The following is a 14,650-nucleotide window of genomic DNA, read 5'->3' on the forward strand; positions in this document are numbered from 1 at the left end:
CATCGTTGGCAGCCGTAGCAGCGGCCAGCTGTCGCAGCGTTCTTGTTCTTCGTTCTACAGCCCCCATACTGGCCCTTCGGTATGCATACTACATCTCCCTAACACTTTCGAAGTAAGGTTAGGTAGGCGACCGGTTTAATCCTGCTGCACAGTTTTGTTCTGCGGCACAGCCTCAAGGCCTCTCTCCGTGCCCTTTTGTTGTATGCAGACAACAGAGCCAGTGTACTGTGCACTGCATTACAACTCAGCATCGGCCTCCGTGGTGTCATCGTCCACGTCTGCGCTGTCACCATCCAGTCCATGGGCACTGTGGGTAGCCATGCCCGCCCCACTGCCCGAGGTGTCCCTAGGCCGCACGGAATGGATCGCTCGGCTCGGAAACCTGCTGGACTCGCACATGGGATCACTGCCTCTCGACAGGTGACACAAGCACTGGAGGATACAGCGCAGTGTTTTTTGCTAGCATGAAGTGCATGCAGGCAAGAGGGAAGCACTGCGCTGAAGAGGCAGAGAGTGAGGGTTCCAGCAGCTGTGGTGTGGTACAGAACAGAGATTGAGCTTTCACTGCTGCAACACAGTGTAGTAGGAGAGGATGAGGCACAGTGAGGTAATGCAAGAGAGCACTGCACTCATGGTGCAGTGTTGGAAGGGGAAGGGTTAGTGTTGTGTAGGACAGCTACCACTGCATTCTCACGTTGCACATTGTTCACTTCAAGGTTGCAGTACAAAGTGTTTTATTTATTTACACTAAAACTCTCAGGTTAGCATAGTATGAGACAAACTGCTCATCGCTGTGTTTCGCATCTGGTGCGATCAGAGAGCTCTGCCAGTGTGGAAGACCATCACAGAGATCCGAGATCTCCACAAAGGTCATAACCAGCAATATAGGTATAGTGTATGTTGCTGCGTAGACGTCAGCACCTGTACCCACACCCCACGCTGGCCGTTCCCCGAAAAAATGTTCACCCTAAATAAAAATCCGCGCACCCCCCTCTCCCCCCTTTGCGGGATGGCATGAAGGTGTATGCACGAAGATCAATAAGACGCTAGAACAGCGCCTGGATTCCGTAAGTTTGCTTTCGTAACTTTGTCCGGGAAACCAACTGCAAATCAATAAATCAATTATCACACCACATACAGGATATGCACCCGGCCAGTTCTTTAATAGTACAGCGTGAGCGTCGACCAAACTGCTTGTCAGCGCCCTATCACGGCGCGGAGCGGCGAAGCCAGCAAGAATAGCCACATGCGTACAAGTTTTCCGACACAACAATTGTCGTCTATGGGCAAACTTGTGCACACGCGGTTATTCTCGCTGCCTTTGCCGCTCCACGCCGTGATAAGGAGCTGACAAGCAGTTTGAAACTTGCCATATAGTTGTGATATCCCATCACAGGACGCGACCGAACAACCAAACACAAGCCGTCAGAGCCACCAAGAAAGTGTAGCCGGCAGTCGAGTCACTTGCATCAGCCAAACAAACAGCAGTGTCGGCTCTTCTATCAGCTGCCGATCCTCCCTGGAAGCGCTGCCGGCTGTTCCAAGTGGCGGTGCCGCTGGTGCCGCCGCGATTGTAACAGTGGCCCCTGACACCACCATGAACACCCAGTGCACAAAAGATTCAAAAAGCCTTCAGAACAAACATGCGGAATAGCCGAATGCTACTGGGTAGCGCCCGCGTGCGTGCGTGAGCGCAGCACGATGCGTAAAATATGCGAGTAAAATTTTTTTTTATAAACCCGGGTGATAAGTTAAGGGTGCGCAAATTACGCGAGGGCGCAAATTACGCGCGTATATACGGTATGTTGTAGTCGTTAAGCCGCTGCTTACTCGTTACATCAGCGCTGTACTGGTTACGCACCGTGTGCCGGCACGCACTGCTCGCGACACGTACCACGCAACTGGTGATTCCGGCATCGGCGCTCGAGCGTGCAGTCAAGGGTCACACGTTCATATCATCCGTAGTGTGATTGTTCATGAATCAGAATTTCTGCCCATTTTCACAATGCACTCTGGCCTGGGCATTTTAATAATTTGTATCATTCATCCCAAAATTCATATCAACCAGGAATAACCTCAAGAGTTTACTGCAGTGGTATGAGGACTCGCCACGATCTATCATAGTGACACATTTTGCATAATTGGAATAGATTGGGAAATGAAAGACAGTGGACTCAGAATTGGAATAGAGTCGGAACTGGAATAGATAGTCCAGAGAAAGAAGATTGCCAACACATTTCCCCGCCACAAATCCAGCTAATTGCGTCAAAATTGTCTCTTCCTTTGGAGTCCACTCTGTTAGCCCAACAGACCATTGGATGTTCTAATGATATCTACTAATGAAGTTACCAATTATCTGCCCTACCTTGGCTTGACATGTGTCTTGTAATCTGTGCAGCTTCCAAGCATGCTACGAGGCTGAGTTTGGGCCACTACCAGTGGCAGCCCTCTCAGAGCCGTGGAAAGAAGGCAGTGTACCCCTGGAACACCTGGTGCTGTCTACACCGGGAGTGAGTGTCGTGACCACCGTGCAGGGCTACAAGCGAGCTGTGCGAAAGCCAGCTGAGAGCTTGCAGACACCAAAGCCAAAAGGTCAGCTCAGCAAGGCTGCTCCTTTTGAGATGGAGTGCTCGTTTCTTTTACTGTTGTGATTATTTATTTATTTATTTGAAATACTGCCACTCTCTTGTTGAGACCTTAGCAGGTGGGCATCATGTTGTCACACAGTAGACTCCTGTTAAGATGGATTGTTGGATAAGGTGAACAGCTTAAAAACATTCGGTTGGTTTTTGATGGACTCGATTTAAAAAAGAGAGACGAATGGCACAGTTAGGAGTCCGTAACGGAAATGTTCAGTGTTAGCTCATGCAGGGCAAGGGAGGGATTTCAGAAAGCGAGGTTTAGTTTAAGGGGACGGAAGAAAAGGAGGTGGATCGTTTGTGTGTGTGTTGCTCTTGACTAATTCTTTCGAGATAGAGAACTCTCGAGGCATGGTGAGGCAGTCCCTGCAGGGGTGGCTCTGTTCATCTGCCAGCCACCTACACCGTCGAACCGGGATAAGACCTGTTAACAGCTAACGCTGTAAAATGTGCTTAAGGTGACCCACTTCACGCGTGGCTTTTGCATTGACTGTGAACCACAGCAACTTCGCACATGGAACTTATGGTTAGCAAGAAAGAAAAATACAAAATTTAATACTTTCCTGCAACAAGACATGCACCCGGTTAAAAAACTTCTCTGTGTGTTTGCGCAGAAGTTCGGGGAAGCGTCCTTGAGGGGGCTCTTTTTTGCATGTGAGGAAGGGCAGATATTTGACATTGCCAGATCTCTAGGCGCAGGGTGCACCTGCTTGTTTACTTGGCAGTTCAGCAGTTCTTAAAGCTAAGTGATATTGCAGCACGTGTTTTTGTAGCGCAGAGATCTGACATGGCCAGATATTGGTGCCATGTGCATGTTGCCTGCTGCTGAACAGTGATATATTCTGTTTGTGGGATTTTTCCCTTTTTCAAGGAATTCGAGGAGTGAAATTTGGTTAAAAGGGAATTTTTTACAGAGTTTCAAGGTATTTAAGACCAGAAGTCTTGTCACTTTTTCTAAATTGGTGGAATTTTCAAGCCGGTTTGGGGGAAAAGGGCCCGAAATAGGGATTTTTTGGGAGGGATTTTTGCAGTTGCAATTTGGAATATAACTGCAGTGGAAAGAAAGATGCATGATGCACCTGCTCATGGTGTTGTAGTTTTAAGGAAGTGGTGAGATAAGACAGAAAAAGTTATTAAGAAGGCAGTTATACCATTTCACAGCCTGTATTTGACAGCTGGGCACCCTTGGAGCACCCGGAGTAGAGGGAACGCAAGAAACAAAAAATTAACTCGAGGTAGCTGCGAATTAGAAAAAGAGGTTGCAGGAAAAAGAAAAAAGCCAGTACAATGCTGTTCTCAAGTGAGACGACGTGAGCTTGTTTCATGGCCTGAGGCAGAAGCAGGACAGGGACAAGCAAAAGATGACGCAAATGTAGGGTTGGTCTGTCTGTTTATTTCTGGATACAAAGGCAGCCATGCTGTGTAAACAGCTCGAAGGTAGCAGTTTGTATGTGCTATCTTCTCCTCTTGACCACATCCTTGTTGCGTTACTTTTTTTGGAGTTGGACTCATTTCTGGCAGTACGGAAAGCTGAGCAAGCTGAGCAAAACAGCGCGGAAAAACACGAAGACGGAACAGCGCTCGTGTCGTCGTGTTTGTTCCGTCCTCGTGTTTTTCCGCGCTGTTTTATCATTTCTGGCATTATGACTGCTGTAGATACCTGCCATGCTATTGATAAATTTACTTATATATACTTTCAGTGCTTTAGGCACCTATCAGTAGATGTCACGCATTGTGAAGACCTGTATGTGTACCTACATGTAGGTTTTTATCAGTCAATCTATCATGAATCTTTATGTAGCATTCTTCTGTATAGGTACCTGTAGAATGCGTATTCCGTAAAGTACTATTGCTGACAACTGTGTATAGTTGTTTATGTACCATTTAAGAGGTTCAAACATCCCCAAGTTGTTCATGATCATGACCTCAGTTTGCAGCCGTCCGCAAAAATGACTTGTGACCTGTGAGTAGTGTCAGAGATGTATCATTTCTAATCCTCTCCAGGTGGCGTCAAAGGGTATCTCCGAGCCTTGGAGGAGCTGTCACGCGAGATTGTGGAGATGCTGTCGTGGCAGCCGCGGTGCAGCCTACCCCTGCACCGCTTCATTCCGGCCTACCACCGGCACTTCGGGCGCCAGTGCCGCCTGGCCGACTATGGCTTCTTAAAACTGCTCGACCTGCTGGCCGCCATTGGGCACGTTGTTGAGGTAGTTTTGGGCAGGGCCCATAGCTTGCCAGACTTGTGTTACTGGCTGCGCACCTTCTCCTTCCATTTTTAAGCTAGCGCATCACGCTGCGATGCCGAGTACCACTTCCACCTCTAAAAATTTGGTGCACATTTGGAACGCTGTTACGCCCAGTTTAATTTTAATGCAGCGAGTTTTGTCCGTATGAATCGGGCACATGATAACATGACGCCTGCTCATGCCTGGTGTGGACATTGGGAGAGGCCGTCGTTTCAAAGTGGATGTAGTCCGGCTAGTGAATATGATCATAGCCATAGACTTTGCGAATGCCACGTATACGAAGCATTGGCAACTCTTAATTGGTTGCGCCTTTTCTGTTCTTTCTCCTTTTTATTTAGTTTCAGTGCGCTAGCACTAGAGCCCCTACTTGTCGATTTTGCTGATGCTTGCTCAGTTCCTCTGCGATCTTGAGGAGTTGGGTGGCTTGGTGCCACCTCCCTGGTTGGCAAGTGGACCACCCAGGTCACATGACCTTGTGGCGTCATCACAATGTGCCCACTCTTTTGTGAGCAAACTGACCACGTGGCAGGCACCAGTGAAATTAACGATTGGTTGTGAGAGGTTGCTTGGGAAAAACAACTTTGGTTGCAAAAGCCCTATTGGTGGCAGCACCTGCCAGGGCAGTGGCACATCGCTTAACCGTGGCACCACTGCGCCAGGAGTGGTACGAGGACTCCCAGGAATCTGTGAACGTCAAGTGGAGAATGACCAATGCTAGGGAAACGAAATGCTAGCGCACCTAATTTCCATCTGCCCTAACCACACTAAATCGTCGCATCATTTTTTTTATTTCATCATCATTTCCTTTTAATAATCTTTTTATAATTTAAGCTTCTGTCATTGGAGACACCACTTTTTAATCTATGGATCCACTGATATAACATTTCTTTTATTTATTTTTTTATGGATTGTTGGTTTTCAATGATTTTTTTATGTATTGACGTGTTTCAGGTGAACCCCTTACCTTTATTATGGTCCCTTGTAGCTAAACTACCCTACAATAATGCCTCACTGGTGGTGTAAGTACACCTAATAAAAAGCTTTTGCTGTACCGCATTCCTTCTTCCCGTGCTGCTGTGATTAGAAGAAATTCTGGGGATGCTAACCTTAAGAGTGTAATGCGACACCATTGCCAGCTATGCGGCATGCCACGTAAAGCCCCTAAGCTCTGTCGCATTGAAGGAGCGTTCCTCAGTGGCCGACAGAGGCAGCGCACCCGGCTCACCACCCAAGGGGCAGCAGTTTGAGTCCTCAACTCGATCATTTTTCTTTTCACCGCAATTGCTTTTCTTTCTTCAGAGGCACTACGTGGTTTTGGTGGGATGTCGTTAATACCCTGTAGGCCACTGAGGAATCGCGTAGTGACATCATCACTGTTACACTTTGTGATCACTGTGGGCTGTTTGAATTACCCATGCTAGGTCATGTGGTTATGATGTCACGATCCTGGGGCTCTTTGCCAAATGTCTGTTGATTTAATAAATCCAATATGCATTTTATTGTCACCCTCTCGTCCTCTGCAGATCCTGGGCTATGGCCACACCCGTGTCCTGACGCTGACGCACGAGGCGCAGATGAAGCGGTTTGCTGCGGATGTCCGGTGCCTGTTTAAGCAGAAGGATGGCCCCAAGAGCCTGCTGCTGTCAAGCCTTCTCCACCATTTCCGGGAGATCCACAGGAAGCCACTGGAGGTGGCAGACTATGGAGCGTGTAGCTTGGACGACCTGCTCGAGGCACTGCCTAAATCTGTGCTTGTGGTGAGCCACATTTCTGGCAGGGCTTGTTCGTCCTTCTTTATTTGCTCCGCAGCATCACTGTTGCTTTTTGCTTGGAAAAAAAAAAAAGCTTCTTGTCTTTCACTCTGATTCAGATTGCCCAAAAGCTTGTTAAAGGGGCCAGCTGAGCTTCTGAAAATGAGCATGAGAGCTTCTGACCGACTCTATACACACGTGTCGGTAGATGAGAAACTCAAGACTATCTGTAAATTGTGAACTTATAAATTTGGGCAGGCTTAACATCATGAAGCAACACGTGGCTATGAGGGACGCTGTTAGTTGAGGGCGTCATATTATTTTAGACCACCTGGGGTGCTTTAACATGCGTTGTTGTCGCACAGCACATGGGTGTCTTATGCGTCTCGCCTGCATCGAAACTGTCGTTGGAAAAAGTCGCACGGGGGAATTAAGTGGGAGTTACAAGACGAACAAAAATTGCGATGAGAGAGATGAAATTATTGGTCGTCATTGTGCCACTTGAGTTTAATAAATGAACTGCTACAACATCCTCATTTATGAGGTAAGGGTCATTGGCAGAATTTCAGGCTGTTGTGGATGAGTGTACCAATGAATACTCACATACTGAATGCACATTGAATGCACCTACCTTTTTGTTTGTCAAAATAGAAAACTTGCTGATATGCTGCCGTCGTAACATAGCTCCCTCCCCCCTCAACAGTAAGTGCTCTGTTTGTAAATATGATGTTGTGAAAGGCTATTTTATTCGGTGTTTTCATGTAACGCATATTTGAATACACCTAGCATTCACACAATATCTTTTTTTTGGGGGGGGGGGGCAAGGCACCTTTGTTGAGATGAGCTTCTGATAAGACCATTACATCTCATGGCCCCTTCAAATTCGTCTTAATGGGAGTCTGCTATATTTATTTTTTTGCAAGATTTCGTGCATACACTACAAATCACTGAGAAGGAATGATGATTTTTTTGTAGCGATAGCTACATTACGGTAGCATTTCGATCCTTCAGCGTGGCGGCGCAGCCACCCTCTGGCTGCGCCGTCACGCTGTCACGTGATTGGTCACGTGACCAGCCATGTGGTGCAGATCAGCTCCGCCAGCGAAACCGAGCTGCCACAGCTGTGCACATGCGCCGTGTCAAGTGGGATGAAGATGAAGAAGGAACGCCGGAGCGGTGAAAGACTGACTTTGAAATTCAACTGAGCAAGTTCCACTCGGCCAGCTGTAGCTATCGTGTCACTCCAGGTTTAACCAGAGCTAAACCACCGCCAATTTTTTGTTTCATGGTCATGGTTTTTAACGAGATCATGGCGATTGAAATGCTGTAAACATTTCTGACTTCATTTGCAGGTGGAGCAGAGAGATGGCAACACGGTGCTCACGGTTCCAGAGAGGGGTAAGGCACAGAGCATCCATCACGTGTGTTGTGTCGGCAGTGCCTGCAAGAGTGAAATGTTTCATAGCACTTCTCTGCGAAACAGGGTGTAAGGATAGGCTTTTGCAATTCCTGGCTGCGTTTTCCCTCCGAGCAAAGTGTAAGCTAGCCAGGGGTGACCGACGGTCAGAAGGAGAGATCAGGTTGGCAGGTTTGCTAGGATAAGATGGCCACAGCTGATAATGATGACAATGAAATCTGCATAAAGTGCAACGCAAACAAGCGCAGCCAATGGCCTCCACATCCCTTATCTTCTGTGGGATATTCCACATCTGTTCCTGATCTTGCCCACCATCCTCAGTTACAGTCTTCGTAACAGATAACACTCTCAGCTGTGAGAACGCCCTTATTTGGCTATCGATTTGTGGTATAACTCATTTTTAAGTGCTGGAGCTACACCTGAGCAGTAAGGCTCATTATAGTGGACAGCTCCAATCCACTTGCCTTTCTTTAACATGCAGTAAAATCTGAGCTTATGGGTGTTTGTGCATTTTTGTTTTTTTACTGCCAAATCACTCACGCTGCAGCCAGGAATTTGATCGAAAACAAAAAATGTCATGACCATCATCATTAGCATATGATGGAATGATTAGAGCAGGATGGAAGGCATTTCTGAGCATTTTCTTTCTAAACCAACACTGCGTGCTTAGTAAGTTGCCAAATTACAAGTGTCCCCAATGCCATGGCCATCACCAACAACAAGGTTTTTACTGATCTGAGTGGCTTTACTATAGAGGAGTTCTATTGCACTATATTTCCCCAGATGATTACTGGCTGAAGCGATGCCGTTTTCCTGCTGTTGCTGGATTTGAGTCTATGCCAAGGACATATGTCACTTCAGCCAGTGACCATATGCGGGAAATACAAATATAGATTGGTGCCATTTGCATAATCATTGTGCCATACCAACCCAGGACGTGATATTCTTATGTCTTTCGTCTCACTTTTCTGAAAAACAAAAAAACAGTCCCAACGGCAGAGGAGGCAGAGAAGTTGCGCCAGTTTGCCAAGGAACTCGTGCTGCTCCTCGGTTCTACCAGCAACAGTGGCCTGCCACTGTCCCAGTTAAGCCTTGCCTACCTGCAGCGCTTTGGACGCAAGCTCTGTGCCGCCAAGTACGGACCGTTCCGGAAGCTTCTGTCCTTGCTCCAGGCCATTCCCGACGTCGCTCAGGTGGGGAAAATATTGGAGCTCTCAAAGCTCGGAAGTGCGTATCAGTCAGTTCAGTTCAGTACCTTAAAATTAAACAGGACAAGTCCATCCAGTTCTCACTCGCGGTAAAAATGATTTTATGGCGCTCTCTGGGCATGTTGATGTGAATACAACTGGTGACAGTGGTACAGTACAAACTCAGTGCAGCACACCTTGATTGTGTCTAGAATTTTGGTCTGCTATAAAAGAAGTCTGATGAATCCAAGCACTGTTGCAACAGGCTTCAATTCATAACTCACCTTTAAGAAGCTAGGAAGGTTAAAATAGACTTTATGGCTGACTCTTTTTCTTACGTAAATGAGCTTCCATCGTTGGAGCAATCTGAGCTGAGCCAAGGTCAAGCGTATAAGGGGATCACCGTGTATCAATGTGAGCAGAAAGCTCTCACCATAGACCCGCATAATCTCCTCTTTTCCTCTGTTTTGCAGGTACATGGAGCTGGACACCGACGAATGGTGCGTCTGGCACCGGGCTACCAGTTGCTGACGCCAGCGGACAGCGGAGACCAGGTTTCGTCGCCAGCACAACCACCCCAGTCACCAGCGGTGCGTTTCACTCAGTGGTGTATGTTTAGTGAGCAGCGAGCCCAACATACGTTTGTTCAACGCTGGTTAATTTGTATTTTTTTTTTTTGTGACTTTCACCCTGTTTGAAGCACGAGCCCTTGCCGTTCTTTGGGGAAAACACAGCATTGCGTAAACTGTGTTTAGCGACAAGGGTGACAGAAAAAAAAGGAAGCAGCGCTGAATGAAACGGCAGCTGATTCTTTTTTAGTGTGTGCACCGTTTTATGGCCTGTCAACTCGAGTTGCACAAAAGAAGAAACTATCTGGAAAGACTACCAAAATCACTAACAATAGAAATAACTACAGGGCCACGGTGTGAAAAACTTCACCCACACAGTTGCTAGTATGTGCATTAGTGTTGTCCTTCCCTTTTCTGTCGTCCTTGCCCCTTAGTACAGCATGCTTCATGTCTTGCCAGCAACTAGCCCAGTAGTTCACACTGATGAAGACAAGTGTTATTTCACTTTATTCACCTATTGGGTCATATGAGTAGGAAGAGTTCGCAGTCTTTTCAGCCTCAGGGAACCCCAGTGGCTTTCAAGAGGCGCTGAGCGGTTCTGTGCGAAAAGGGGAATGATAGGAATAAAGGGAAGGTGGGAGGCGATGACGGCGTAATAATACAGTGTGATCACCACGTGCACATGCACCACTGACAGGTGACGGAGAAGGGTAAAAAAAGAAAAAAGCACCAGTGGCATGCTGGCGGACTTCGTTAGGTAGCAGAGATGGGGAGGGGTTGCCGAGGACAGTAGAAATGTTGCTGTCTTTCTCATGAGAGGCTTTGGTCTTGGATTAGACCCTACTCTTCTAGCGATGATGATTGTAAAATTTTGCAATATTGATTGTATTATGGCAGTTTAAGGTGCCAAAAGGATATCGAAAGGAATGGCAACATTGTCATGGTCTGCAGGGAGTCTTGAGGTGGTGTGGTACGGGGATCTAGGGAAAAGGAAATGCGATTGCGAAATTTGCTCGGATATGGCTGGCATTGGGCAGAGCTGATTGGAGAGCATTACTGGGAAAGAGGCCTTTGCCCTGCAGATGGTGTACTTGGGCTCAGTCTTCTCCTGATGATGATGGTGGTGCAGGGCAATCGAGAAGTGAAGGAGGGCACGGAAGAAGAGCAGCAGAGGATGCAGGAGGAGGAGTCCATGCTGGACTTGCTGTCGGAGCAGCCCGGCGGCAGCCTGGACTTGGGGCAGCTGTGGGACGCGTTCCATGCCCGCTTCAGCTCTTACCCGAGCATGCCACTGCTGCGCCATCTGGAAGCCAAGGGCTGCATCACCCTGGACCGCAAGGCCGGCCGCATGCGGCTGTCTCCACGACATGTGGTCGCAAGACAGCTATACCGCCTGCTTCGGTCACACAGGGATTTATCGCATGAGTCTCCTTGTGCTTTTATGCCACTGGCTCGGCTAGAAAAGGCCTATCGCGAAAGGTAAGAGCATTAGTTTGAGCTCTTGGTTTAGTCAGTTCATAAAACCTTTGGTTACAGCAGAATGTGATTTGTAAATTTCTTGTACCTGGATGCAACTCAAAATGGGCATCTGCTGCTTAGTTCTTGAGTGGTATTTGACTATAGTGCAGATGAAATGCTTGGTTTCTGCATTGCATGCTAAGAATTCTATGTCAGAAGCATGCCCGGTCTGTTTGTTTTTGCCTTCGTTCATTTCACACTGTTTCCCAGATAATGGTGCGCACTTTAAAAGCAGTTGCTGCTGTGCATTTTATGAGAGGCTAATTGGTCTGAGAATCGGTTTCAAGGATGCGGAGAGGGGGGGGGGGGGGGACTCTATATGCTTAAAGAAAGCTTGATTAACAGCTTGCTTCAAGTGAGTCCCATTTTTTTCATGGCATTATCTGCTTCTCGCTGCTTGAAGTTTCCTTGAACACTGTTTGTGCTCTGCACTTTTTTGTTTGTGTCTTGCTCAGAGTACTGTGCATTTATGTTATGGTTACCATATGGAGAGTATCTAGCTTTAGAAGGTAATGCTTTATACCAGGTGTCCCAGCTAACTTGAGCCAAGGGATAAAAAATAAATCATAGAGGCAGGCGAATGAAATCAGTTGCATATCAGTGACAGCCAACTTGCGCACCACAGGCATATTTTTGTTTCACAATTAATGAATAGTTTAATTAAGTTTAATTATCTAAATTAATAAATATTGACTTTACACAACAAATTGCATTTGAAGAGTTGTCGAGCACCTTCAGAAACCCCCATTCCACCAGTTATGATAAGGAAATCCTCTTGTGCGTCTTTTTTTCCCAGCTCCAAAGAAAGCCCGCGAAATACAAAATAAACCACGTGACTAACGCACTTGCGCGCCAAGATCATGCTTCTCTGTCTAGCGTGGTTTGAGCAAACGAAATCGCTGCAGCCTTGACTCGAGGGCCCCGCAGCTACGGCAGGCCGATATGATGGTGGTGGTTTCTCGTCTGCGTCAGCCAGTGGCACACATGGCGGTGCGGGTTGTCGCCGCCAACTTGTCGCTGCGGGGCCGTCGAGTCAAGGCTGCAGAGATTTCGTTTGCTGTAACCACGCTTGAGAGCAGCATGATCGTGGTGCGCAAGTGCGTTAGCCACGTGGTTTGTTTTGTATTTCACGGGTTTTCTTTGGAGTTGGGAAAAAAAGACGGTCGTGAGGATTTCCTTATCATATCTGGTGGAATGGGGGTTTCTGAAGGTGCTCGACAACTCTTCAAATGCAATTTGTTGTGTAAAGTCAATATTTATTAATTTAGATAATTAAACATAATTAAACTATTCATTAATTGTGAAACAAAAATATGCCTGTGGTGCGCAAGTTGGCTGTCACTGATATGCAACTGGTTTCATTCGCCTGCCTCTAATAATTTATTTTTTATCCTTTCGCTCAAGTTAGCTGGGACACACGGTATACACCTTATGTAATGTGCATTCGATTCCAAATATATTGAATTATTGTTTATATGGAACAGCTTAGACTGTCCCCTTGAAGATCTCATGAAAAAGTTTAGCACTATGAGTTCGACATCGATATATCGAACATGGGCATTTAGAATTATTGGCCGAACCACACTGGCGCCTAATATTTTTAATAGATACGTGCAATTCTCACATTATATATCGAACACGGTTGGCCATGAAACAGATATGTCGAACTGCCCAACGCCAAACTGTGCCCGCTCAGATGGCAGGCAGCAGGCTTTGCCTTACTACCTAAATGTACTGTTTCCATGCTCTCCTGGTCACAACACTCGAGTTTCCTGACGCATGATCTTTTCTCTTTCATTCACTGACACAGGCATGGAGCACCTCCAGGGATAGGTCATCTGGGTTTCGCTTCCCTAGAAGGGGTTCTCCTATCACTGCCGGAGTACTTTAATGTGTTTGGGTCCGAGGAGGGGGTGCGCGTTAGCCTCGCGGACACCGACACAAAGCAGGAGGTCGGCACCCTCAGTTCGCCCGCGCATCAAGCGGGGCAAGACAAGCTCACCACTGAAGAAGGAGATGAAGCCTCATCAGAACTGGCAACAACTGCCTCCTCTTCTCCAGTGATTAGCTTGGAGCGGGACGCAAGCGTGGCCGGCAGTTCGGAAAGCGGTTCCGAGCCAGAGCTTCTGCAGCTGTGCCTGGACGACCTGCTGGACAGACCGATTCCAAGTGGCATCCCATCTCCAGTCATCCAACCGGAAGTGTCGCCGGCTGCGGGCAGTGTAACTGCGGAAACAACCGACCTCATGCAGTTTGACCAGGCCGACTGCGGTGAGCTTCCTTTCTTGTGAAACGTTTTTGCTTCAAGTGTGCACTTTCCATGCCTTATGGAGCAAGCTTCACAAAAAGCCAACGCATTGCTCTCCTGAGACTTAATATTAAAATACACTGGCTGATACTCTGTTGCCATTTCAGAAACCCGGAAGGAGTGTACTGCACTCATATACATTGTTTTATTTATTTTTTTACTGTATTTACTGTATTCTATCTCCGCGCTTACCTTCGTGGGGGGTGTTCACAGTGCCACCTCATTCGCTATAGCCGGTTGGCGCGACCAGAGTTTTTCGTTATATCTGAGGTGAGTTGCCAAGGCCCTAATGCATTTCTTTTTTTTACAGCAGCACCGCACTTGTTCGTAATAAGCAAGCATTCGTTATATCTGTTGCCATTTTAAGTTGGCTCAATAGTATTTTCAACGAACATAAAGCAATTACAGTCGATGACCGAAAATTCGGACGCCTGATTTTTCGGACATGCTTGATTATTCAGACATTTTCGCGGCACCACGACATGGCTCATAGAGCCAATGTATAAGAGTGCCTGAAATTTCGGACGTACCGCAACTGGCTGCTCGATTTTTCGGACCTCGTTCGCACTCGCCGCCAATACCCAAGCCGCCATATAATGTGTACAGTGGAACCTCATTACTTCAAACTGCAGGAGACATTTAAAACTTGATCAAATAAAACGAAATTCAAGCTTAAAGGGGGGCCTCTTGCGATACTGAAATTCTGCGCGAGTCGGCACATTGCGCCCGCGTGGTTTCGAATTCACACAGTTCTTGAACGTGTTCCGCCGCACTAACTTTCTTAAAAGCAGTTAGAGTTCGTGGAACTCATCTATGCCGAGTCTTTCGTTTCGAATACGGAAAGAGGTAGCAGCGAATCGCGTGGGAGGCATACGGCTTCACGGAGACGGCGAGCACGGGAGGAAATGGTGGTGCATTTTAAAGCGAGGTTAGCGTACTCGCGGCAAAACGCACCACAACCCTGACTTTTTCTACCATAAAACCATAAATAACTGGCATTTCGAGGACGGGCAAG

The 14,650-nt window shown here is 47.2% G+C and overlaps 1 protein-coding gene across 2 annotated transcripts in view; it reads left to right on the plus strand.

Moving 5' to 3' along the window:
- Marf1 (meiosis regulator and mRNA stability factor 1-like protein) overlaps positions 1 to 14,650 on the plus strand; it is a 31,959-nt gene that overhangs the window by 13,347 nt on the left and 3,962 nt on the right. For both annotated transcript variants that reach the window (XM_077633784.1, XM_077633785.1), the window contains exons 10-18: positions 209 to 420; positions 2,399 to 2,592; positions 4,644 to 4,846; positions 6,409 to 6,642; positions 7,989 to 8,034; positions 9,041 to 9,246; positions 9,714 to 9,830; positions 10,939 to 11,288; positions 13,138 to 13,598. In XM_077633784.1, the coding sequence (XP_077489910.1) occupies positions 209 to 420; positions 2,399 to 2,592; positions 4,644 to 4,846; positions 6,409 to 6,642; positions 7,989 to 8,034; positions 9,041 to 9,246; positions 9,714 to 9,830; positions 10,939 to 11,288; positions 13,138 to 13,598 (2,023 nt within the window). The remainder of the gene's footprint in view (positions 1 to 208; positions 421 to 2,398; positions 2,593 to 4,643; positions 4,847 to 6,408; positions 6,643 to 7,988; positions 8,035 to 9,040; positions 9,247 to 9,713; positions 9,831 to 10,938; positions 11,289 to 13,137; positions 13,599 to 14,650) is intronic.

This window comes from Amblyomma americanum, chromosome 8, assembly GCF_052857255.1.
Source record: "Amblyomma americanum isolate KBUSLIRL-KWMA chromosome 8, ASM5285725v1, whole genome shotgun sequence".
NCBI classification, from domain to species: Eukaryota; Metazoa; Arthropoda; class Arachnida; order Ixodida; family Ixodidae; genus Amblyomma; species Amblyomma americanum.